The sequence below is a fragment of the Channa argus genome, chromosome 7 (genome assembly GCF_033026475.1).
Source record: "Channa argus isolate prfri chromosome 7, Channa argus male v1.0, whole genome shotgun sequence".
Classification (NCBI taxonomy): domain Eukaryota; kingdom Metazoa; phylum Chordata; class Actinopteri; order Anabantiformes; family Channidae; genus Channa; species Channa argus.
In genome coordinates, this window is record NC_090203.1 from 15,873,932 (window position 1) to 15,900,013 (window position 26,082).

Here is a 26,082-nt window from a genome sequence, read left to right on the forward strand (position 1 = left end):
GTGAATGGTTGTTTATGTGTATGTTATTCTTGTGTACATGTGAACATCCTTGCCAACATATCTGGGATGTATGGGCTGTAATGGCTTCAGTGCCTGGTGGACAGTGGAGGCCAACTACAGTAAAACTATTAATAGTATTTATGAATAGCTTATATATAGATTAATGGGACCATTTTAATATTAAATGTGTTGATCAATAGGTAAATCTAGTAGTTCAGTCTATGTCCGCTAGATGGTGGTGGCGCGCTTTGTGGTCTGTCGCCACTCGATGAGACATAATATAGAAGTGGAAGAAGAAGAAGAACTGGTGGGAAATTTGAGAGTCTGATGTTTCACTTCAAACAAACACTAACTGTGGATATATTAATGGTCACACGACATGGATCGATATCTGCTGGTTATATCCTTTTGTCAAACCGACGAAGACCTGGCAGACGCTTATAAATGTAAATGTTCACTTCTTTCTAACACAGAATATAACTTGAATTATCGGCGAGATGAGGCTGCTAGTAAATGCTAGCTTGTGTTCATGTAAACATTAAATTTAGAGAATGACACAATCCAGCTCTACTAGAGACGAAGAAGCAGCTTTTTGTATGATGTTAGCCTTTATCAGATTACAATTAAGCTCGGGATGAAAATAGTAAAAATACTCAAACGAGACCAACCTACCAAAATCTGCGTTTATAGTCTGGTTAGGGGTCTCTGATAAAGTCTGACAGCAGTTGTCTCTGTCGACAGGTCTAGAACCAGTGAGGCAGATCCATGACAGACTCGTGGATATTTCATCTCAGGAATTGGGGAGAGGGATTTCTCTGTTTCCAGGTACAGTAACTTAGGCCCTGTGGTGATTTGGGGATTTCCTACTTGACTTCCAGCACAAGATAGCTTTTCCCTAAATTTTCTATTCTATATGTTTTTAGCTTGTACCCTCAGTGGCCCCCCATCAGTTAGGAGGTGGTATTTTGCTGTTCAGGTTTGCCATGGATTAACGCAGGTAAGAAAAATTTGAATATTCAGGACCATTTTATTGTAGTTTAAATTGCAGTAAATTGTGTTTTTGTATGCATATTTGTTAGGCTACGACTGAACAATAAGTGCTTTCTTCAAAAGGAAAATCACATTGAAACCATTCTCACATCCTTTAAGGAAAATGAGTTTGAATTCATTAATATTACTTAATAATTAATATGTCCTATGTTTTAGTTCTGTAGCTCAGACTGGCAAGAGTTCAGGACAGGCCATCTAAAAGCTGAAAGCGAGGAGGAGAAACCCACTGCTTTGGAGTCGTGTCTCAGTTCTCTGAGTAATCAGGAGGCACCGGACCAAAAGGCTGACCAAGCAGCACTGACAGAGTAAGTGACAGATGATATTTTTTGCACTTTATAGAAATAAGTGAACTTGTTTTTTTCTCTTTTCTTTTTAAGGACTGTGCCAGATAGATCAAATTTCAATTGAAGATAGTGCAGTCTTATAACAATTTTATAAATAATGGACCTTTTGTCATATTTTTAATTTTTATAAATTACTTTATTAAATCTGATGTAGTTTTTAATATATACTGTAGATAGAAGAAAGATGCAAGTAGATGTAAAGATATTACTAAGAAGATATCCTTCATGTCTAAAAAGTCAGTATCCAAGTTTTTGGCTGGTGTCCATGTCTTCATTGAACAGGTTGTTGGAGGAGGCTGCTGAAGGACTACATTTATTGTCAGACAAGCTGCCACCTCCAGGTACAGGAAAGTGATCCATATAAGCCTTTGTTAGCATCATTTTATTGTTTAGTGTCTGTCACATATGTTGGTGTTAACTGCGTGCTGTGTAGGGTTGTCACTCTTTATAATGTAACAAAAACAAACAGGGAATATTGTGGCTCTATGGTGTCAAATTCGAAATGATTCCAGAAATTACTTTTCTGAGATTGTTTTGTCTAGTATGAATATCTCTACAGCGCAAGGAGAATAATTTACTGATTTGTCAACAGAGAAAGAAGTTGGTTTACTGACACAAAAAGGTGTCAGTAAGTGGGAGTTTTGACTTAGCCAGAGCTGCCAATAATGAGGAATTAAAAACCCTTTACTGAAGCCAAACTCTTCAGCTGTGTGACAGGGATCCAGTCCAATTTCAAGCATTTTCATTTTGGGAAACTTCCTGCTGCAACATGCCTTGTTGAAAATGTTGCATAAGATACTTCAAATATATATTCCTGCCATTGGAAAGATACTTGTGCTCTGACTTCTTAGCAAGCCTGCCCCCTGAAGTGATAATTCATACTTTAAAGAACGCTTCTTTAGCACACAACACCTCCATAGGTGTTGTGAACAGTCGGGTTTAATGTTTGCCGCCCTGAGGAGCTGAATTGATTGCTTTCTTCCACCTTTTCTTTCACAGATTTTTATAATTTAAAATAGCAAAAAACAGCTTAACTTACTATTTAAAAGATGGTATAGGTAGTTCAGTAATCTTTCACAATATTAAGTTCAGAAATCAGAAACAAAATGTCAAAAAAATAAATTTTTGGTTTCACCTTTTCTCCACTTTCAGGTAAAGCTCTTTTGGATGTGCTGGTGTTGGGCTCAGCTGACCAGTCCCCTACTGTTAAAGATTTGTTGCCTCTCTTGGGAGCCCTCAAACACATGTCCTGCTGGCATGCTGCTAAAATCAGTATAGTCACACAGCAAATAAATGGGTGAGAAGACGAAAAATTCACATGCATTGCATTTCCTGTTTATTAGGGAGCCAGTTTGAAACTAATCTAATAAGAAAATATATACATATTGTGAATGTAATTGAATTAACACCATGCATTTAGTGAATATAAAAAATATAAATGTGTGTTTATTTACACAAATATGAGGGACATGGCCATATGAATGGTTGATAAAAAAAATTCCAAAGATGGTTTAAAATGCATAAAAAAGTCATATTGTGTGAATTTGTGGAAATTTGCTGAAACACCTATTTTAATATGATTCCAGTTCACCAGTAGGGGGAGATAGATGAGTAAATATGGGCATGTGTGAACTTTGATAAATAGTTAGAGGAACATTTTACACACTCAGAAGATATAAAATAAATCCCTTTTTTTTTTTTTTTTTTTTTTTTTTTTTTATGGTTTACAGAAATCGGCAGTAAAAGTTTCCTAAATTCTTTTTGCTGCTCATTGAGTGATTCTCTTTTCTTAACCTAGATGGCAGAAAGCAGCATCCCACCTGAGTGCTGGTTTGGTGGAGCCTGCTGGCCTGGACAGCTGCATTGATAGCAATGAAGTATGGAGGGGCAGCCTGCTTATCAGAGAGAAGAAGGTGTGCGTGTTTGTTCTTATATCTTTTCTTACAGAGTTACTCATGCAGTGCACAAGGCCATGGGTTACATTTTCACTTTTTTCCCCTCTCTTGTACTCTGTTGGGTCTTGGGAAAGCTCTGTCTTGCTGGCATTGCTCTGGCAGTGCTGACCTGGGCTGGCCCCACTCTAACTTGACATACACCCCTGAGGAGTTTGCTGCAATTGATTATTGGTCCGGACATAGGTAAAGGACAAGTGTTAGAGAATACTTCTGGGCAGCGTCTGCATATATTGCCTATGGTGCCGATGTTATTGACATGCAGGATTTGACCTTTACTTTTAGAAGTATTTATAGTGTTAAAGTATGTTTAGATGAAAATATGCCTTACTTTTGTTTCTTAACCTAAAAGGGCAATATTTAGACACATGTATACAATAGCTTTTGAGTATATTTGGTCTTGGGCCTTTTGATGGTTTGTGCTCGGCAAATCCCAAAGGGAGACTCCAACATCTTGTTAAAAGTCTTCTCAGAGTTCTTCAACAGTGTAAGCTGTTATAGCAGAAAAATATTAGCCAGTATTTTCATATGAAAAGTTTAACAGTCATATACAACACTAATAGCATATAGCCCCATATTTGTAGCCATGTGTTGTAATTTATTTTCTGCTTTCCTGCTATTGGCTGCATTTTGTTGTCCAAGTGAATAGACTGAGGTGAGTTTTTGTTGCTGCTCTGGAGATTACTTTACACCCAATTGTACTTCTTTCTCATTATGGGGGAACTCTGGCAGGTACAGTAGTTTTCCATCTCTGGACAGAATTGGCCAATTTTGTTCTTTTTTTTTTTCCCAAGGTCCTCTAGGGAGAATCAGCAATCTGTTTTGCTCTGGAGTTTCCTTTCATGTCTTGTACTGTTGGTGATTTTAAATCTGGCTTAGATTTTTCCCTTGCCATTTTAAGATAATTTCCCTTGCCATTTTAAGATGCTTTGAAACACCGACAATCCTCTAGCTGAAAATATACAAGTGAGTTACATCTTTATGTTAAATATGTGCTATATAAAGAACTTTGCTTGTATCTTAAATCATCCTGTCTTATTTTAATTACTGAAATTAGTTCTTACTTCTGAGCATTTAAGAAGTTGAAGCAACATTTCTCTTTATTTTTTAATAGAACTATTAGTTTTTGTTTTTTTGGTGGATCATTGTCCGCATGTTGATTTGGCACAGTTTTTACGCTGGATGCTCTTCCTGAAGCAATCCTCCCTATTTTCTACCGGGTTTGGACCGGCACCGCACAGCTGGGCTGTTTAGTGTCTTGCCTAGAGACACTTCGACATATAGCCGGGAACGGGGATTGAAACACTGACCCGTAGTCCGTGGACGTGACTGCCTTTACCAACTGAGCTACAGCCCCCCCTTAGTAGAACTATTAGTAGTTTATTGTAAAATTAAAATTGTAGAACACAAGTTAAACACAACATTTTAATTAAAGTTGCTGTGGCTTAATATTAAACTGTGAACTGAACAGAAACACCTTTTACATTATGCATTTGACCCACTGTTAATTGGAAAATATTCATAGGTTCTGCTTTATTTAAATAAAATATTCCAATGTGGATAATGTCTTTTGAACAGATATGAATCTGTTACATATAATTTAGAACACAAAATATTTTTCCTTATGTTTAACAAGTTACATTAGCATTAGTTACAGTGCACTTAATTTCTGAACTAAAGGCTGACTGATTCAGCATATTGCATGGTTATTACACTCTCTTTTAATTTCAGAAACAGCAACTTTGTTGTTGTTTTGTAAAATGTCAGATTGGTACATGTTTGATCCATTTCAAACTAATTTACACACATAAAACCAATACCGATGTATTGTCACCACAACTACTCATTTCGGTCATACTGTAATCTTAACAATTTATATCACTGTTGACTGGCTATGCTTGGCAAAAGTTTCTTCGCTCTGTGTGCTGAGCTCTTGAGTATGCTGAGGCAAGCATGCAGCTTCTCCTTCACTAAAGTGACCTTTTCTAAGTTGCTGCCTTCAGAAGTGAGTGGGCTCCAGCAGTTAGTCAGTAAAAGCTTCACAGCTGGAGAGTGGCAGAACAAAGGAGAATTTCCAAATGAATGAAAACCTGTCTATGAATGGCATCACCACTTCACAGTCATGTAATACATAGCATTATAGCTAATAAACGTGTGAGAGTGTGTGTGATTACATGCACGTGCACATGCACAGCTAACTATGCAGCCATGTAATAAGAGCAAACCATGACTATTTCTGATATACTGTGGTGTTCCAGCAGTTTTAATACCGACAGTTTATGCACTGTGTGATGTTTCACTCAAGTAATAATTTACAACATATACTTCTCTTACATGACATTTTCCCATTACTTTGTGTGTTTGCTTCAGTATGTGTCAGAACTCCGCTTCGATGGCTTTTCTCTGCACTCTCCAGTCCTTCACATATCAGGGGCCAGTCCCCTGCAAGCTCCCCACACAACTACAGACCATAAACTACAGGCTGAGGTGAGTTCAGTGTATTTCACTACCTATCATTTGTGTTTTTCCCTACATAAAACTTTCTTGTCCTAATAAATTAAACCGTTACCCTGAGGAAATAGTTCATGGACGTGTGATATTATTTAAATGGACGTTGCTACACCGTAGCTGTATCTAAAACAAAATAATTTATTCATTATGTTTTAACCATGATAGTTTTATGGGGCAATGTTTTGTGAGTGGTTCTCTGTTTGCTTTGTGCTATGCATTCTTCTGTTATCTGAACTGCTTTAGCTGATGAGGTATGTCACTGGGTGTGAGGAGGGGGACACACTGGAGAGGTCGCCAGTTCTATCTCATGGCAACAATTCACACTCACATTCACATCTACTGGCAAACATGCCTGCTTGTAGTTTTCACTCCTTTCCACTGATTAAGAGTTTGTGGTTGTGACTTATTGATTAACAGTTTGTTGGGTAGCAAATCAGAGGTCTGGACCAAGACTGTGTCGGAGCTTAATCTCATTTATCTTCTTCAAACACCCCAAGCAAGTAAATTAAACTGTTTTGTTGTTGTTGCCAAACATTTGCATAGTGGTTTCAAAAGTTCAGTTATTCACCTCATTATTTCTTTCTTATTTCTCTCTGACAAAGATTTGGTTTCCAACATGGCAGCATTTGCAGCAAGCAGAGTCATCTGCCAGAGGGCCTGCACTTGATTTAAACATTGTCAGTGAGGAAATCCTGTTTAGAGAAATTCAATGTGTTAGATGGTGTATAAGAATTCTGTCTGTGTGTCTTCATATCACCAATCTTTAGGGAATTTGTCTGATGAGGTTTTGAGTAGATAATGACTGAATTTTTATTCAGAGGAGAATTGTCCCTTTAAGGTGAGTTCAACCATGTCTTTCCTCTTAGCTAAACAGTCGAATGAGCTGCACACAGTCTTCCAGTCATTCACATCACTAGATGGAGATGAGTTCGAAAGGGGGTCACCCCCTAGTGGCGTTTAATCACACTGAGGAACCTGTGAGAGAAGGGCCATTAGCCAGATAAATCAGATGTATTTTATCTGCCAAATGAGAGTTGACCTCTGGTATTTCGATGACCCAGTAGCCAGAAAGGAGCATTACAATGTAGATTTGACATCTCATCAGGGCAGGCCAATGCTCAAGGGTTCAACTTAGGAAATCAGTCAGTTTTGTGCATGTGTTACTTCTGTAGAGTGTGCTCATTTTTTCTCACAGTATGTACTTCTTAGGGTAAGCGTCATCATTATTTGGCAAAAGTGTTTTTGCCAGGCTTCATCCCTCACTGTTCAAGTACCAGCTTTGTCTGTTTTATTTTTGGCAAAATTGTGCATTTTTTTGATAGAGTGGTTCAGAGCTATTTGCTAGAGTGAACTGTCAGGTCACTGTGATATCTCCTTTTACACAATGCAGAGACTTGGGTAATGACATTGGCAGACATGGTTCTTGAAATACATAAATATTTTTTAGACATTTTTATGTTTCAGTTCTCTTTAATGTAGTTTAATTTACTGAACTCTAAAATCTTACAGTGACATATTGGTAAAATGTTAATCCTAACACAGACCAAACATTTACACCGTTTTGAAAGAAACATAAATCTTATCATTTTACTTCTCCAACTAACAGTTTTTTAATCTATTAGCATGCTGATTGTGTCCTTGATGAGCATTTAAGGATAAGATGTTTGTTACACACCTTAAAGAAGGGAATTATTTGCACTTACAAAAATGTTATACTGTATAATTTGCCTAATGTTTATTCTAACCAATGTGAGTTTGTTTCTGACAACACATAGTATGGGTTTCTGTACGTTGTGATTGATATGCAACACAGCACACCTTCAAAGTTAAGGTGTGTGTGTGTTTGTGTGCACAGTTGTCAGTTACATATCTGTAGAGAGTAAAGTGAGAGAGAGAGAGAGAGAGAGAGAGAGAGAGAGAGAGAGAGAGAGAGAGAGAGATCCCATTAGATTCCTGTACAGAGAAGCAGATGGTGATGATTGTCTTGGCCCACAATAAAAAAAGCTCTGAGGAGGACAAACTATCATATCTCTACACTGCTGGAATAACTGAGTGTATAATGGCTCACACACATACAAAATGTAAACTGTGCTTATACAAAAAATATTAGAACTCCTCACTGTCATGGCGAACTTTCATGATAATTACTAACACACACCTGAGAGCACAGAGAGGTTGCACTTTGCTGTGTGAGCACCATGTGTTGTGTGGAGAAATAATACAGTGAAGTGCAGTATAGGGAAGCTTATTTCACATTTTATATTAATATTGTAATAATATTGTCTATTATATAGACTAAAAGTTCAACACTGTTTATTTTTATGGTGTGAGGCACATATTTATTCACAGAAAATAAAATAAAGAGATAAATTAATAAATTCCTGCTCATTGATTACAATGGTCTGATACACAGAAATATATTCAATTTGTAGTTTCTGGACTTTTATTCTATATTGAATATATGCATGGCCAGATTTTTTATATTTTTTTTAAATTTAATTTCAAGTGAAAATAGATTGGTACTTTTGTTCGACACGTTTCCAAAACACTGAAAGGAAAGTGTTCTGAATGATCCCATTGTTACCCTTTTATTCTTCCTAAAGGGAGCCATATACCAGCAAATCAAAATTGTAATATTAAGTGAATGCTGTCTCACACACAGATCCTTTTTTTCAAATGGTGACACGGAGACTTTGTCTCGTGAAGTGTCCTTTTTAAAACCACCCGCATCATGTTTGTCAAGGGAAGGAAGAGCATAACACTAAACTGTCTTTGGAGATTTGAACTGTCATCGGGCCAGACTCTGCATTCAAACCTCTACTCCTCTCCCACTTCTTACACTTAATCCTACAGATGAATTTCATGTTTCAGTTAGTTACTGCTGGAAACCTCCTCCTGTTGTCAACAACACATTTACCCAAACATTACCCACTGACTACTTGTTTTTGCACCTGTTATTGTGTTGTATCCATTTTCCTTATTAATTTATTCTCAATAGCCCATAATGACAAAGTGAAAGCATGTGTTGAGAAATGTCTGTGCTTTTCCAGCAGCTTATTGTGTCTAGAAAAACCACTCCACAAAATAACAACACTTACTGGTCCCACATTGTTCACACTTCCTAGTAAGAAGGGACAATAAATGATTGAAGATAATATGGAGTGCTACTGCAAAGAACAGGACAAAATCAAGTCACTTTTGGAGAAATTATACATTTAGTCATTTTTATCCAAGATAGGTTTACCCCTCTTTACACCATTATAAAGAATGATTTCAGGTGGGTACTGAGGAAAGGTAAATGTTGTAGGCCTTATTGATCTCTCTGGTTCAACTCTTTGATGTTGCATACGTCTATCAGAAAGAGAAATTACATCGGAATCATCTTTTTTTTTTTTCTACTGAGAAATGAGTTATAGATTATTGATTTCCACATAACATAATGAGCTCATTAGAGTATAAGAGACAACTAGAGAACTGTGTGGGTCTTGTTTAAATGCTAGCCACATTGTGTTAAGAACCTACCTCTAAAAGTGGTTCTAATTAAAAAATTATTGTTTTGTCTGTATTTATGTTTTCTGGTATTTTATCACCCAACTATTAAATATTATTATTGTTGTTGTTGTTGTTGTTGTTGTTGTTGTTATCATCATCATCCACACCTAGGTATGTCTGGATTTATTCTATACATTTATAACTATCATTCTACATTTACATTAAGTTATTTAGCAGACACTTTTATCTAAAGCTGCATGTCCTTGCCGTGAGAGTTAGAAACTGGACCCTGCCAAGATACCTAGTATTGTTTAAGTAAGTATTGTTTTACTTATGGTACTATTGAAAGTCCAAATTCAGTTTTGGAAAAAAGGGTCACTTATCCACCCACTACTGTCATATGGTAATGTTCAGTATCTAGCTAAAGGGCTCTTCTCAGTCTTCCAGTTGACGAGTGGTCTCAAAATCCAGGACATGCCTCACAAACTGCTGTGACTTTTTAAACGTTAATTTAATATGTTGCTCTGTAAGGTAACCCTGTTTTTATCTCCTTCTGTTTGTTGTCTTTTTCCTTTCCATCCTTCATTCTCTCTTCTGTTTGCAGGCTTTTTATTACTACGCACCAGTTTTAGACTTGGTTCAGTTGGTTAATCTGTCAGACCTGCCCAGTTTTCTGATGTCCAGCACCCATTTTGAACTGTATCCTTAATTTTGTGTGTGTGTGTGTGTGTGTGTGTGTGTGTGTGTGTGTGTGTGTGTGTGTGTGTGTGTGTGTGTGTGTGTGTGTGTGTGTGTGTGTGTGTGTGTGTGTGTGTGTGTGTGTGTGTGTGTGTGTGTGCTTTGTCTCCTTTACTTTTAAATGCATTAAATACATTTTCATACATCATTACCTTGTGGTATAATTTTTAGCAGGCTAGTTTTTATTATAATGAAAAAGTCAAAACTGTTCAAATATATTTAGGATTCTGGTATGTAATAGCAGGTTTTCACTTCTTTCTTCTTTAGGAACATTCCCATCACAAAAAGTGTTTGATTGGTCCTGCACCATAATATTTTACTGTTCCTTTACAATTAACAAACAGAGGGCTGTCTAGTACCTCAGTTAAAGCTAAACTACTGTTGGACCAGCTGAGGTCACTGCGTGGAAAGGTACGTACATACGTACGTACAAAATCAGTAGATAAAGTTTGCAATTCACAGGACTGAGGGTGTGTTTTTACTGGATGTGTATGTTCTGTGTTTCTGTATTCAGGTTGGAGCATTGTTCAGTCTGTCCTGTATAATTACTCCAATTGCTCAATCTGCAGCCAGCCAGCTCAGCTCCCGGCGCTGGAGAGAGTCTGTAGCCAAGAGACCAAAGTCCTTACCCAGTAAGACTTTTTGTTACCTTGTTAAAAGGTAAAAGCAAAGAGAAACCATATTGTTTGTTGTTGCGAAATAAGTACCTAATAGCACTATGTTGATGTATGTCATGAATCCTTCCACTATGTCTTCGAAAGACTTGCAGACTTTTGAAGTCGAACTGAATCAGTTTGGAAAATTCTGGAGGAGGAATCACCAAATAGTAAAGAATAAAATCGGACATCAGGATAATATATATGAATCATACCAAAAATATAGCTTCATCCATTATCTGTAACTGCTTATCTTGTTCAGGGTCATGGGGGGCTGAACCTATTCCAGATGCGATTGGGCAAGAGGCGGCATACATCCTGGAAATGGTTGCCAGTCTATTGCAGGGCCAACACAGAGACAGACATACTGACATTCGCCCCTACAGGGAACATTACCTTGGGGAAATACACGCAAGCACAGGGAGAACATGAAAACTCCACACAGAGACCAGGGACTTTGTAGCTGTGAGGCTACTGGGCTAATCACTCCATGGTGCTCAAAATATGCTTGTTTGTTTATATTATAATTTATTTAAAATAAGCCTAAAAAGCTATAAAGAGAGAGCAACTGATATTATTATTTGTATGATCAGTTAAAACTATTCATTTTTTTGTAGTTTAACTTTAACTGTATCTATGTACTTCTGTCTTTACCCTTTAGTGCCTGATGTCGAGGTGAAAGGCGAGACCGCTCACTATTTCCTGTTGGTCCAGGGCTCGGACAGCATTGGGTGTGGAGCCTGTACAGCAAGGATGCTGCACTCAAACACTCAAATTAATGGAGCAGCTACCATGGCAACTCTCTCTGGGTTGCTTAGAGAGAAGTCTTTGTCATCATCAGGTACGTGTTATGTTGTCCCATTTGTTGTGGTGTGTGTGTGGGTGTTTTTATGCGTGCACCACTGTCACTAGGAGTGTTTTGTTGCCACAAACATCATAAAAACAACATTGTCCATTTTTTTGGCTTACTTTATTTACAAGTTGGCAAATTAAAATATGCTGAATTAGCTATGAGCAGTTAGCGTTTCAGTGTAGCCATGGAGATGCACACAACATTGACCAAATGAATGTTAATTACTTTGACAATTACGGCTTCACGAAAGAGTGCAACTTTTGCTACTTAGGTCTTCAACTCTGTATTGTCTTTAGGATCTGTGAGTCACAGCTTCTGCTGCAGCTCACAGTGCAGAGTTCTGTCTTGTTGAGCACCATCTTTCACCTCATTTCTCTATGTGTCCGTGTACTTAACATAATATAAAAACCTCTCTAGTCTTTTATTAACATTTTAAGTTTGGGACCATCTAACACTAATTTGTTCTTTGCTGCATTTTAAAGAAAAACTATTCAAGGCTTCTGGCTTCATTGGGAAAAGCTGAGGGGCAGTCATTTTTCCTTATGCTTGCCTGTGTTTTAAAACTGATACTCTTTCAGTGCTATAGGCCATTCTGCCTCCAAAGACTAGTTTTTTTTGGCCTATATCTTTCTTTTTTTTATTTTATTTTTTTTATTTTATATTTTTTTTGCTGCCTCTTCTTTCTTGTACGGATCTCATCCCTTCCTCTTCTGTCAGTGGCTTTTCTGTGAAAGTTGTCCTCATATTTGTCACTAAAGAACAATCAATGAAAGAAGAAGAGCGTGTAAAAGGGTATTGAACAGACATATGGATTGACTGAGAGAAGGAAGACAGAAAGGTGATGAGATGCAATGGGAATGAAGATGTAGATGGAGTGGTGGACCGAATTGATAACAATTTGAAAGATGGTGTGGACCTTGCTAGTTAAAGGTGACATCTGTAAAAATGGAAATCTCATTCAGTGTTTTTTGTTCCTTTTAAAGTAAAAGCGTCTTTCTTGACAAAAGTCCTTTATTGTTCCTTAGCTTTATATGATACGAATCGAGAGACCTACTGCGCTGTTTCCTCCTGAGAGTTCCCATTGTTGTTAACATTTTATGCAACCTTCAGGAGACAAATTTGAAAGACTTTTAAATGCAGAATGGGAATATAAAAGATGTCCTAGCTGCTGCAAAGACACGGCAGAGTTTTTAATAAAAAGAAAAGTCTGCACACCTGATTATTGTCGCACCTAAACAAAACATGACATCAACACTACACTTTTAGATTCTGTTTAACATGAGGTTTATTTTTTCACCAGCCAAGATTTTAGAAATTGGCCTCTTACCAGCCATATGTTTATGTATTACAGCAGTACTGTTAGATTTAGGTTCTATTTTTTTTAGCAATCTTTTACATTATAAGCTCTTCAAATTACTTATAAGTATTATCTTCTTGCAATCTCTCTTTGCCAGTGTCCAAGAAAGTAAACAGAAAAAATCAAGACACTGAGACTCCACAGGTTTTGACACAGTGCCAGTGTTTGACCATGCCATAGCAAAGGGTAATTCAGGGGTATGTTGCATGCTCACAGAGTTTAGAGACTAATGAGAAGCAGATTTACAGTATAAAAAATAATAGTGACATCACAAGAACATTAACACCGTGATATGCAGACTTTCAGATGGTCAAGCTCCACAATTACTGGATCTTTCAGCCCTCATGCTGCAATTCTATGTGTGTTTCATTAGACCCCTGCCTGGTAATCCCCTCATCATTCAGACTCAATGTCCTGGGTTTTAATGCAGATTTTCTGTTAAATACTTGAAGTAATCTCAACTTCTTTTGTGAAATTGTTGAAATGCCCTTCAAACTTTATGTTGCCCCTGGCCCCTAGAGAAATATCAAAATGTTCCAGCTCCACCCTAAACAATACGCGACTGCGGTTTCCAAATTATCTAATCATGCTTTCTTTTGATTCTCTACTTTTCTTTTTTGATCAGGACAAGCTATTGGCGACATCCTCCACCCTCTGCCCTGTCTCCAAGGAGACAGCCTGCTCCAGAGAGAGAGGAAGGTGACCCAGGTTCAGACACTGGTACTCAAAGAATATCTTAGTAAGTACTACACAAAAAGAGCTCCTGAAATGGAAATCAAATCACAGAATAAACTGCAGTTCTGAGGAAAAAGAAACAAGAAATGAAAGGTGTTGAGCTGAGCATTGTGTAGGCAATAAAGCAAATAATTGCTCTCTATTAAGACAGATTTCATCACCATTTTGGCTGTATTTTAGAGCTATTGTTGTGCTTGTATTAATTGCATGCTAATGCATCATAATTACCAAGACAAGCACTCAGCCCAGCACACTGAGCTCACTAAGATGTGTCAATCAAAACTGTATGACCCCAAACGGGTTGGGGAGGACCATCTCACAGAATAGTGGAGGAGACAAAAGAAGTAGAAGTTTAATGGGAACATATTTATCACATATTATTCAAAATTAGTGTATTTTTCTCATCTGAGTAATTGCTGTGGTGTAACTTATTGTCAGGAAGATAGTCTGACAAAACATCAAAGCTACAATATTTTTAATTTCACACACATACGCAAAACCCCAGTGTGGTGGAGATTATTCAGCCCTATGTCACTAACCCTTTGCTGTCCTGATCCATAACATACATGACACAAATCCTTTTTTATCCACTGATTTTATCTAGCTTAACCCATTTTGCATTGCCATACATGGTAGAAAATGATGACACCTGCTTCAAAGTTTACCTTTTGAGAAACAGGAGATAAAATTACAATTATATATTTTTGTATGTATGTATTTAGTTAGTTAGTTATTTTGTCCTTGCGACCCTGAACTAAATTTCTACCCAATTTCTACCGGGCTTGGCACCGGCACTGCACTGCTGGGGATGGGGATGGGGATGGGCTGTAGGGGGTTCAGTGTCTTTCCCAGGGACACTTCGACATGCAGCCTCTCTACCAAGTGAGCCACTGCTACCCCACTAAAATTATAATTATAATTGATCTTAATAAATAGTTTTGTTTTGTTTTTTGTTTTTTTGCTGAAATAATTAGTTTTTAATGAATCATTGACTTAATCTATGAAAAATGAATTAATAAACTACAACATTGCTGCTGTGCTAACTGACACTAACTACACGTGTCTGGTTCAATCAATTCAAAGGTAGGAAAGGATTATTTATGTTTTAAAAATGTATTTTTCTCAGTGCTGAATTCGTTTTTTTTTTTTTTTTCAAAGCTCAACCACAGGAACCTTTAACAGTAGTGAAAAGCTAAAGTCTGCATCACTTTCTATTCCTTGTACTAAAATCACATCTTTTGAATTTTATCAATTCCTTTTTCACTTAGACTCCACCACTGCTAAAACTTTATATTACATTAGACTTTTACACGTTGTTGACAAGCACTTGACAACAATGAAAGACTTGTGAATGCGGTATACAGATGAATATGTAAAGGTGTTTTATTGCATAACTGGAATTACTTGAATTCTTTTGTGCACTTATGATTGATATGTGCAAAAAAATAAAAAAATAAAACCTGGACAGCAGTGGTGCCCAGCGTCTTCTGGATAGCCAATGTTTTCCTGTTAAGAGAGAGAATTGTCAGTTGTAAATTTTCCTGGGAGATGATCATGAGTTGTAGATCAAGTTTTAGTTGCATTTGTGCAGTTTGAGTGTGAGATGGCAGTAAATAGAAGTGAGTAGAAATAGATGACTTCATGGCAGTAAATAGAAGTGTCTTAATTGTTTTGAAAAATGAAACTGAGTATATTCAGTTGTTATATTTCAGTTGTTACCAATTATTACTATTACAAACTGTAAAATACTGTAAATTCAGTTGGGATCAGCTGTCTCTCGTTTATATGTTTTCGTAACTGAGACAAAGGTAAATGTATAAGAGATGTGTTACATGTCTAAACCACTCTGTCTGATCTGTTTTTAGTTTGAACTCTCAACTGTGCACCCCTTTGCAAAGGCTGGTGCTAAGAAAGACTCTGCTGAAATATCATTATTTTACAGACACTCATAATGTCCCTTTGGCAGACAAAGATAGTGAAACATAAGTGGAGTAGAGCCAGATTAAAGGAAGTGGAGTGAAATTCTTTGTCAGACCTAAGGAAAAGCAATAGGACTATTTTTGAAAAGGCCACGAGCAAAATGAATAGTCCTGACAAACCACAGGCCTTAATGAAATTCATCGCAGTATTTTTTGACTTGGCATTAAATTGGGAAAAGGCGTGTCCTTATAAGTTTCAAAGGTTAGAAGTTCTGTTGGAAGTTTTTGCTGTGTGTGTGTGTGTGTGTGTGTGTGTGTGTGTGTGTGTACAATCATGGGTCTGTCTTTGTGTCATATAGATTAATATACAAACTGATGCATGTGGATACCAATGACTTTCCTTTCTGTATTTTTCTCTGTGTCATTTTCAGTGGATCTCAAACTTTTTCATTGCTTCCATAGTATATTTTATATATAGTCTATTATCTGTAACTGCTTATCTTGTTCAGGGGGGCAGGGGTATAAGAGGCAGGCTACATCCTGAACAGGCTACCATTCTATCCCAGGGCCAACACAGACAAACATACACAGAGAGACAACCGTTCACACTCACATTCACAGCCACGGGTAATTTTGAGTCACCAGTTAAGCTAACATGCATGTCTTTGGACTGTGGGAGGAAACGAGCACACAGAGAACATGCAAACTCCGCACAGAAAGGTGTGAGGTGACGCTAAGCGTCCCACCACCGTGCTGACCTACTATATCTATCACTCTGCAGATTTTGTATGTCATTTTAACGGAAATGTGATTTGTTTTTTCTACTAAAATGCTATTTTACATTTACATATATTCTGACTGTTGATGTTTCTGTTTAATTAAACAAGTTTACAGAAAATCTACATGCTAAATTGTTGCTTTATAAAGAGACACTATAAAAAACAATTACGTGAGGTTATGAACAGGTGTAATTACCCATTATAACTGTAAAAAGGGAATGAAAAATAATACACTCCTGCTTTGATTTATTATGTAACATTAACACTATTTCCAATATCGTCCACCATTTACAAGTTTGCCAGTGAGCCGTAAACTGAATCTGAAACAGTCTCTGTTTGTGTTTCCAGGGCAGAAAGGTGAAGCATCAGCTACACCCTCAATACCTGTCAATGACCTAAAGGTCATACTGAGTCTGGCCAGGGAGCAGTATCTAAAGATGACTGAATGCACTCTGCCAGTTGCTGCCACCTGTCTGACTGAGAAGAACTCAGGTAGGGACTGTCAAAGATGCCAAAAAAATGAGGTATTTAAAAATAAAATAAAAAAAAACACTAAGCTACACTACTGGCAGATTGTTGAAACAATGTAAGCTGATAATACACAAAAAAGAAGTCACTAGCATCCAGGTCTTTAGAAAGAGCTACAGTTAGGCACAAAAATTATTTTGGAATGTCAAAAAGAGTAAAACAAAGATTTTTTTTTCATCAACATACTATATTATTAACCTATTATCAACAAAATGTCTTTTTTTTAATTGGTTTGTTTGTTTGTTTTTGCCATTATAAAGTAACGGGATTCAAACTTTTGCGCCCAACTATGCACATGCACAATGATGGATGCAGTGGTTTTAAAAATACACCTTTTGGGCTAATATACCTCCTTAGTTTATGTCTCTTCTGCAGAATATTGTCCTCCATAATTTTTATTGTGTAATTGTCTATGCCGTTAGATACAGGCTTTGTCTGAGCAAGCTTATTTATATTAAAATAGACTTAAATAGAGGATTTAAATAAACCAAAGTTTTTTCCTTTGTCATTTATCCTTTAAAGACTTCACATTACAGTAATTATGTGTAATGTGTAATGTTTTTCTCATTTGTATCTACACTGCCTAAAGCCAAAGGTGTGGACTGTCAATCTGCTGTAAGAGAGCTTGAGCCTCTTTATATGACATATTAACATCCTCATTTACATTACCATGTGTGAAATACCCTCATCTTATCCATTAACCTGCTGCATTTCTTACACTTATGAAATCCACTGCTGGAAACTCCAGGTTATAGATCAAGCAGTGCCACACAGTATTAAAAAAACACCAAGGCCAAGCTTTTACTTGCCGTTTTTAAACATGTCCTTATAAGACAAACAAACTAACACAATTAAGGATATTTCTATACAGACTCCAAGGACCATTTAGAAGTAAACTGATTTGGGGAAACAGTATATGTTTGTTTTCATACTGCCGTTGCTTGATAATGCGAAGTAGTGTGTGACTGCAGAAACCAGCGAATTGAGGTTTTCAGGACAATAATTGTCGTTGCACACTACAAAAACATTTCATGGCACTTGAATCACTCATAGCACAAATTCTTGTCGAATTAAATTGCCATTTTAAGCACCATATACAGTCCTTATCAAATTTTGCAAGAGTAACCGTTGTTGTTGTTGTTTGTTTGTTTTTTTGGTCATAGATTTTCAGAATTTCCCTTCCCACCGGCCATCTGACTGGCCTGAGAGAAGCGTCCTCCACAACATCGAGAATCTGCAGAGGAGACGACAGAGGACAAGGTAATTCAGATTTACTTAGGTTTAATTTGGTGTCAGTTTGACCAAACTGTTGGTTCTAATTATTATTATCTGTCTTAGATTTGGTCTGTTAGCTCCAGGCTCCAGTGACAGCCTGCTGGGTCCTAAAGACAGTCAGAGAGGCTCCAATGCTTTACTAGATGCCAAAGAACTTCTGAAATACTTTACATCTGATGGTTTGCCCACCGGGGAGCTACAACCACTGGCTATCAATAGAGGGTAGGTTCAATAAAAATTTTTTTTATTCCACACTGTTTAGCACATTAATGTGACATTTAAGATATTAGCTGGATTAATTGATTTGCATTTATATCCATATTAATTTAACTAGTGAGAGAGACAGCCACATACAGAAGAAGACAGGATTACAGAGACATCTTGACTGAGAGATACACATTGGTACCACAGGCTGAAAGTGGCAGACAATTTTATGAACATATGGACATTAAAAATACCATATGACTCAGGGCAGAAACATTCTCTACTTTTCCACATTTATAGCGAACCTTACACTAACTGTAGTCAGGTAAATGGTTTCAGTGTGGTTTTCAATTGTTTTCTGGTAATGAGGCCATAATCAGGATTTGTTTATGACCATTAGCCTTTAACAGTGAGCCTACAACCTTTTGAGAAACATATGCCATTGGGTAAAAACAGAACATTATTCTGGAGCAGAACAGTCATCCAGTAGTGCTAATAGTTCTGTCAAACCATCTCTGTGTGTGTTTAGTGCATATTGTTTCTGTAGTCTTTCTTGCTTTCTTATCTCAACCCTTACGGTGTCTGTTTTCCTACACTCTCTTCTGTTTAGCAACAATGTGTTTCAGTTGTCACCAGACCTCTCTCCCATGAGAGTCAGCCAAATGCCCTTCTGTAAGGCCTCAGCCTCGCATTACCACGGCATAGAGTAAGTTTCTATAAATGTACTCAGCTATAGTATTTTACAGTATTTTCTTTACAGGCAGCTAAACAACGTTTATCATGATCAGGAGAGGCTTAGAATGTACAATCTTAAAATTCATTTTATTTGTTCACCTAGGTTCTGCCTGGACAGTCAGCAGTCCTTGGACCGAGACCAGGCCTTCGTGCGGCTCCAGTCACGTCTGATTCGGCATGAGACCCAGACCACTTGCACCAAAGAGCCTTGTGCCATCCCCTTCACCCTCAGCCCTGCCCCTTCCCCAGCTGTGATGTCAGAACCAGGAAGTGTGCCTGATGGAGAGACTCTGCACAGCGCTGATGTAGTACGACTCAAACGCAGGTCTTGGGAAACAGACATTGTTGGCGGTTACCCTCGTAAAAGGTGTGATGGTGGTAGATTATTGTGCAATCTTTAGGCCCCTCAATTGGTGACTCAGATGACAATAATATAAGACCTCAAGAATTATGGTGATGTTTACTGTATTTGTGTGTTTGTCTGGGTGCTTCAGGCTGGTGAAGTCAGAAAGCAGCGACTCCCTTTGTTCTCAGAGCAGTAGCAGCAGCGGGACACACACTGCAATCAGGTCTTTAAGACAACAGCCAAGCAGATCCCAGTCCACCTCCTCCTCCATTGGCTTCTCTTCCTCTTCGGCCGTACGATGGACATCCTCAGGTACAACAACATGGTTCACTTTACTTTAGCTGTCAGCCAAGCTTCACTCAGAAATTAAATGTTAGTAAATGGCTAACTACAAAATCAGCTTTCAGAACACAAAGTAGTTGTAGTATGCTGATGAATTTTAATGTAACTTAAAACTACAATGTTCACCAAACGTTAGTGCTAGCTTTAGATTCAACTCAATTCAACTTTATTTATATAGGGCCAATTAACAACAAACAACAAAGTAATCTCAAGGCACTTTACATATTAAAGTTAGACTATACAGATGTGTAAAGAAAACCCAACAAATCCCCCTTGAGCAAACCTATAGGCAACAGTGGAGAGCAAAAACTCCCTTTAATGGAAGAAACCTCCAGCAGAACCAGGCTCAGAGTGGGCGGCCATCTGCCTTCACCGGCTGGGGTGAGTGGAAAGTGGAGAGAGAAAAGAAAAGAGTAGCTGCACACTGGAAATGCACAGCTGCAAAGCTGGGGACACCTGCAGAAAGGGACAGAGAGACGAGTAGGCCTGCATTCTGAGATCAAAGATGTCTGTTAGGATGGTATGGTAGGAAGAGATCTTTAGAAAGAGCCGTTCAGAGCTTTATATGTAAGAATGAGGGTTTTAAATTCTATTCTAGATTTAATGGGAAGCCAATGGAGAGAAGTTAGTAAATATGAAATATGATCCTTCTTGCTAATTCCAGTCAGCATTCTTGCTGCATCATTTTGGATTAATTGCAGGTTAGAGAGATTTTTTTATATGTGAGGTAAAGGACAAATCCTGGTCAAAACTAACTTTACGGTTCCTTGCAGTATTACTGGAGGACAAAGCTATGCCATCTAATGTAATGATCTGCTTGGACAACAGACAAGTTTTGTCTGAGTGCTGTTTCTGTATTATGAACTCTAAATCCTGACTGAAAGTCTTCAAACTAATTATTCCTGTACAGGTGGTCGCATAATTGCTTTGCAACTATTTTTTCAAGGATTTTAGAAATAAAGGGAGGTTGGATATTGGTCTGTAATTGGCTAAAAATGCCTGGAGATTCAGGATCACTCCTCTCTACACAGCCCAGCCCTCCTCCTCATGTCATGTCACTTTACACCAGAACACTATACAGAAGTGCATTGTTTTCAGAATTTGCTAAACAGTATTTGTATTATGAGTAGTAATACAATTATAGTTGTTTTTCACAGACACCAGTAGAAGCTACAGTACATTGCCATATATAATCAAATGGGTGATAGCTGAATTCGGCTACCACAGTGTTAGAGTTACTGGGGCAATGTGTGCTGTCCCATATTTTATTTAAATTCCCCGAAATTTATAAGGCAGCAATATTTTGTATTTGTTACAGTGTAAAGGCTCTACACAGTCACACTGGTATTTTGAATTGTTCTGGCTAAATAGGCCAGAGCTTAGGTGGATGGTGGCCAGCACTATGCTTGTAATTGCAGGAATTGGCCAATTACCACGCAGCAAAATTATTACAAATCAGAAGTACCTGACTATTTTTGTGATGCACACTGACATTTACTTTGTTGATAGAACTAAGTTCTTTGTTACAAATGTATTTCTACTTTAAAAATGTCAAAATTCTGAAGTGTTTCTTTGCTCATTATCCTCTCGTTGCTCAGTAGGTTTGGTGACTGTCTCCTCTGATGAGAAACCTAAACCTCAACAACAGAAGACACATCATGAAAGAAGAGAGGACAAACCTGCCAAAGAGTCACGCTCTCAGAAACACAACAGGGTAAGTGTGTGTGTGTGTGTTATTTAAAAGGGAAAGGGGGCTATTTCAAACCTCAGTATAATTACCCACAGTGATTTGGTTATTTTTTAGTAGTACTACATTTTTTCCTTTAAAATAGTGAAAATTGTTACCATAGAAATACCTTCTCATCATGGCATGTCCAGCTCACTTGACTTTGAATTACCCTGCCATTCACAATGAGGAAGAATTAAAAGCACTTAAAAGCATAAAGCTTAGGTTGCTGTGAAATCCTATTCTAGGTATAATTAGGCTTGAACTTGCCAATTTCACATGAACATTTCATAACAGTAACAAAATGATATTTTCATGTTAGTTATTTTACCTCAGAGGCTAACTTTTATTTATTATTATTGTTTTTATTGTTTTATGTTTCTCTGTTTGCAGAAAGTATTCAGACCCGTTCACTTGGTTTTTATATTTCATTTTCAGTGGATAGAATCGTGAGCACAGGTGTCCTCCCACATCCAAAGATATGCATGTTAGATTAAGTGGTGTACCTCACCCCAAAGATAACTGGGCTATGCTCCAGCCTCCTGCGACCCTGAACAACATAAGTGGTTTAAGAGCATGAATAGATGGATTTAATTGTCAGTCTAGACTCAATAACCCGTACAGTAAAGACTAAAACAGTTCTTGTTTTTTTCTTACTATTGTATTAAATCCTTCAAAATATGTTCATTTATAAGATTCTGCATCCTGGTTACTGTAATCATCCTTAAGATGGATCTAGAACTTTACTCCACCTGTGGCAAATTAAACTAACTGGGCTGGAAAGTGACCAAGAACCTCACTCTAAAAAAGCTTCAGAAGTCCTCTGCAGAGATGGGAGAACCTGCAGAAGAATGAAAGTCTCAGCAGAAGTCCATCAATTAGGCTTTCATGGTAGAGAGGCCAGATGGAAGCTAGTAAAAGGCATATGAAAGCCTGCTTGGAGTTTGCCAAAACAGCACTTTGAAGGACTGAGAGAGCATGAGGAAAATGCTTCTGAGTTTAGGAGACAACAATTAAACATAGCAGAACCTTTTGTCTTGTGAACATTATCATTTAATAATACAAGCAAGCTTGACCATATGAATGGTAGCAGCATAATGATATGGAAAGGGCTTCTTAGCTAAAAGAACAGGAAGACTGGTCAGAACTGAAGGAGGATCAGTGCAGACAAATACAAAGTGTTCCCTGAAAGCAACCTGCTCCATAGAGTATAAGATTTGAGACTTGGGTTCATTTTCAGCCAACACAACATTGGCTTGGCCTTAAGATGTACCTTGAGTGGTCCAACCCAAGCCCAGACTTGGAAACCGGCTACAAAATACGGAAATAAAGGCCTACGTATCTTTGTATTTGACAGATATAAGCATGAGAGTGTGTCTTGCAACTAATATTAGCATTGCTGTGTCTGGAGCTAGTTTGCTTGCTTGTTTTGTTTTTATTTACTTTTTTGCCCAAACTGAGCTATTTTGTTCAAATTTTAAATGATGTTGCTGAGCTCTACCACAGTCTCAGCAATTATTCTGTGGAGAACATTGTTTAAATTAACAATTAAAGCAATAACTACTATACTAAAACCAAACTTGTTACAAAGTACAGTTTCTTATGATATTCACCTGTTTAGCAAAGATTTAAAAGAACATTGTATTGCTAACTTCTCCAAGAAACGTCATGTGTAATCACTCCAATCACTTGCAGTCCTACACAGAGAAACAGAAACACAACAAGCTACACACAGTCTTTTTCTCACAGATGAGAACTGTGCAACTGATCGAGCAAAGATTAATGTTTTATGTTTTGCATGTGATCACTGCAAATGTGTGGGCTGCATTATAATGTTGTGGCAGAAGCTCTTTAACTAAAGGCACTATTATCATATCACCTGCTGCCTTCCTCCACAGATACACATACTCACACATACACACACACACACAGACACACAGACACACACACAGACACACACCAACACACACACACACACACACACACACACACACACCTCTATACCTTTTCCTCTGTCCCAGCTCTGTACAGCTCACAGTCTACATCCGACCTTGGCTTTTTCTGAGTTCTGATTACTATGCAAACAGTCTTATCACCCACAGCCTGTACAGGAAAGAACAGTTGTCCTTATTCAGAAACAATGTTAGTTTATTCAGGACAGAGATTAAAAGCTGTCTTTCTACTCATGAGACTGAATGGCACCGATGATTCCTCACAATAATTTATGGTGTTTTCTCAGAACAGACGCTCTGACAAGATAAAAGGCTGATATATTTGTTTCAGGAATGCCTTTTCCCTGACTGTGCTTCCAGTGAAATATTTGTGTGTTTGTACCTGCAAGCTCTCACTGTAAATGTGACGTTCCCCAAAGTTGAGACATTTTGACATCCTTAGCATTTTGAAAGGGAGCTGTGCTAAAATTAGCTTTTCTGAAGTGCGTTATGATTAGGTGGTGAGGGAATAAATAGGACTAGATTAAAAACAAATCAAACGTGTGCTAATACAAATGTGTTTACGTGTCTGTCTTTTTTTGCCCTCAGATGTTGCAGGAGGTGGTAGTTAAAACACTCAAACACCATGGGATCACTGCTGAGCACGAGTGCTTTGAGGCCTGCAGCAAAAGACTGTTTGATATCTCAAAATTCTATCTCAAGGTTAGTCTTTTTACTACCCACACACACTGCGCTGTCCTTTTTATTTGACAGTTACATGATTTGTATGCCTCTGAGCATCCAGGATAATTTGACCATATGTTGAGTTTTGTAGATCTTTGCAACAAATTAGCATAATAATAGAAATATACCAAGGCATATAATAGGATTGCAAAAAGCAATCCTTTTTTCTTGTTGTTGCTCATACTAAAACTACATTTCATCTATTTTCTGTGCCTCTGAAATTTCTAATCAGGCTTTTTTGGTTAATAGAAAAATAGAGATAAAAAAATACCCATACTTGCCAACATTGATGAAAGAAGAACTCCTTTACCTAAAGCTACAATAGGCAACTTCAGAGGAGATGAAATAAGGTCACTCTGCTCGATGGATGCATTACTGGCCCACAGAAGGTGTTTGGTTTTGATTATGGGCAAATGTGCTGTCTAACTATACATGTGCGTATCACATTTAATCTGAAAATTGGAAGTAACTAGTAACTACAGCTGAAAAACTCACTGAACACTGACCTGTAAAGTTCAGTGCAGTAGAAGACTTAAGTAGTGCTTAAGTGTCCAGAAACAATTAAAAATAGCCAGACACACCACATTTTAAAATGTATGGTTGACATAGTTTTAACAAATGTTGCCTTACGTGCTTTAAACTTTTATTGTGCCAGTGTCTGTCTGTTTTGCAAAAATTCACGAGTTAGGAAAATATTTTTGTTGAGATGTTGGAGGTCAATTGAATCATGTCAACAGGATTTCAACCTTCTTGGTTCGAAAGGTTTCCAACGAACCCAGAACGAACCCTCCAGAGTAGGGCTTTGTTTCACACTGGCCTGAATAGGCTCATTAACAGGGTGGAGTCATCAAGATGTACAGTAACGATTACAAACCTAACTCCCTAAACCCCTAAGAAGTGGGTTGTTAGGTGCAGCCCTGGATGTGGATGTGTAAAATTTAATCTTCCTGGGGATGGATGAAAGCACAGCATAAAAAATAGGAGACAAGTTGTGCCTGAGCATCTCACATAGTGTACACTTGTCTTTTTCACTGATCCGTTCTAATTAAACCCTAACTCTAAGCAACTCTGTTAAAATAAGTTCAGCTGTGCTCAGGTTTATGGTGTAAATCCCAGGTGAGTAGTTTTTGTTGTGTCAGAACAATCGATCCTATTCTTTCGTTGTTTGATGCCAGGATCTGAAGACATCTCGGGGTCTGCATGACGAGATGAAGAAGGCCGCCAGCAGCAACGTTAAACAGGTAACGCCTCCTCAACCTCAACTTACTTGTTCAAAATCTTCTCAAGTCTCATGTTTAAAATCATATTTCCCATTGTTGTAGGTCATTGACTGGGTGCTGGAGAAGACGTCAAACAAATGAAGCTTAAATGGAAGCAAAACATGTCTTGAGATACATGAGATTTTTTTTATTCTTTCTGATATGTTTTCAATGTATTTATTTTTGTTTGTTTAATTGTGTCATTAAGGAGGTGATATGACTGTAATCTATACTGATAATGACTGGATAAATACCGATACCACTTTAGAGCCTTGTGACAGAAAGAGACTGTAGTATATTACACTGTGCTTGGGCTGGAGTCGCTGAGAGGCCACAAGGGCTTAGATGTTGGTTTCAAGTTGCAGTCATCTCTTCTCTTTAGCTGTTTTCAAATGTAATTTTAAATTCTTTCCCACTTGTTCATTTTGTCTCTTAATACAATAAGAATTTTATGAATTGTACATATTTTATCTTTGTGTTTCATATTTTACCCTTTGTAGTACAATAAATGTATTTGATCTTACGTCGTGCACAGAGTTACTCATCATAAGCAGGTTTCCGTTCGCATATGTGTCTAAGAAAAAAATAAATGAGTGTGTAAAGTGA

The 26,082-nt window shown here is 37.6% G+C and overlaps 1 protein-coding gene across 2 annotated transcripts; it reads left to right on the plus strand.

Moving 5' to 3' along the window:
* The first annotated feature begins 45 nt into the window (after positions 1 to 45).
* mtbp (MDM2 binding protein) lies at positions 46 to 26,082 on the plus strand. Of its 2 annotated transcripts, none has more exons than XM_067510834.1 (23): positions 46 to 446; positions 742 to 825; positions 924 to 997; positions 1,207 to 1,355; positions 1,677 to 1,735; positions 2,547 to 2,691; positions 3,193 to 3,307; positions 5,717 to 5,833; positions 9,954 to 10,048; positions 10,432 to 10,498; positions 10,602 to 10,719; positions 11,405 to 11,584; positions 13,579 to 13,692; positions 16,735 to 16,878; positions 18,078 to 18,174; positions 18,253 to 18,411; positions 19,004 to 19,099; positions 19,232 to 19,495; positions 19,623 to 19,786; positions 21,415 to 21,530; positions 24,083 to 24,196; positions 25,393 to 25,458; positions 25,540 to 26,082. In XM_067510834.1, exons 1-23 carry the CDS (start codon positions 380 to 382, stop codon positions 25,576 to 25,578), a joined length of 2,643 nt encoding a protein of 880 aa, XP_067366935.1. In that variant the 5' UTR covers positions 46 to 379; the 3' UTR covers positions 25,579 to 26,082. The 2 variants fall into 2 exon arrangements, with proteins under 2 accessions (XP_067366935.1, XP_067366937.1); XM_067510836.1 differs by having other exon boundaries at positions 48 to 446; positions 21,418 to 21,530.

Bases quoted from the DNA above. Each gene is read 5' to 3' on its own strand.
- mtbp (XM_067510834.1), top strand. From the start codon at position 380: ATGGATCGATATCTGCTGGTTATATCCTTTTGTCAAACCGACGAAGAC. The intron at 11,585-13,578 runs GTACGTGTTATG...TTTTTTGATCAG, and splicing joins GAAGTCTTTGTCATCATCAG to GACAAGCTATTGGCGACATC. The intron at 18,175-18,252 runs GTAATTCAGATT...TATCTGTCTTAG, and splicing joins AGGAGACGACAGAGGACAAG to ATTTGGTCTGTTAGCTCCAG.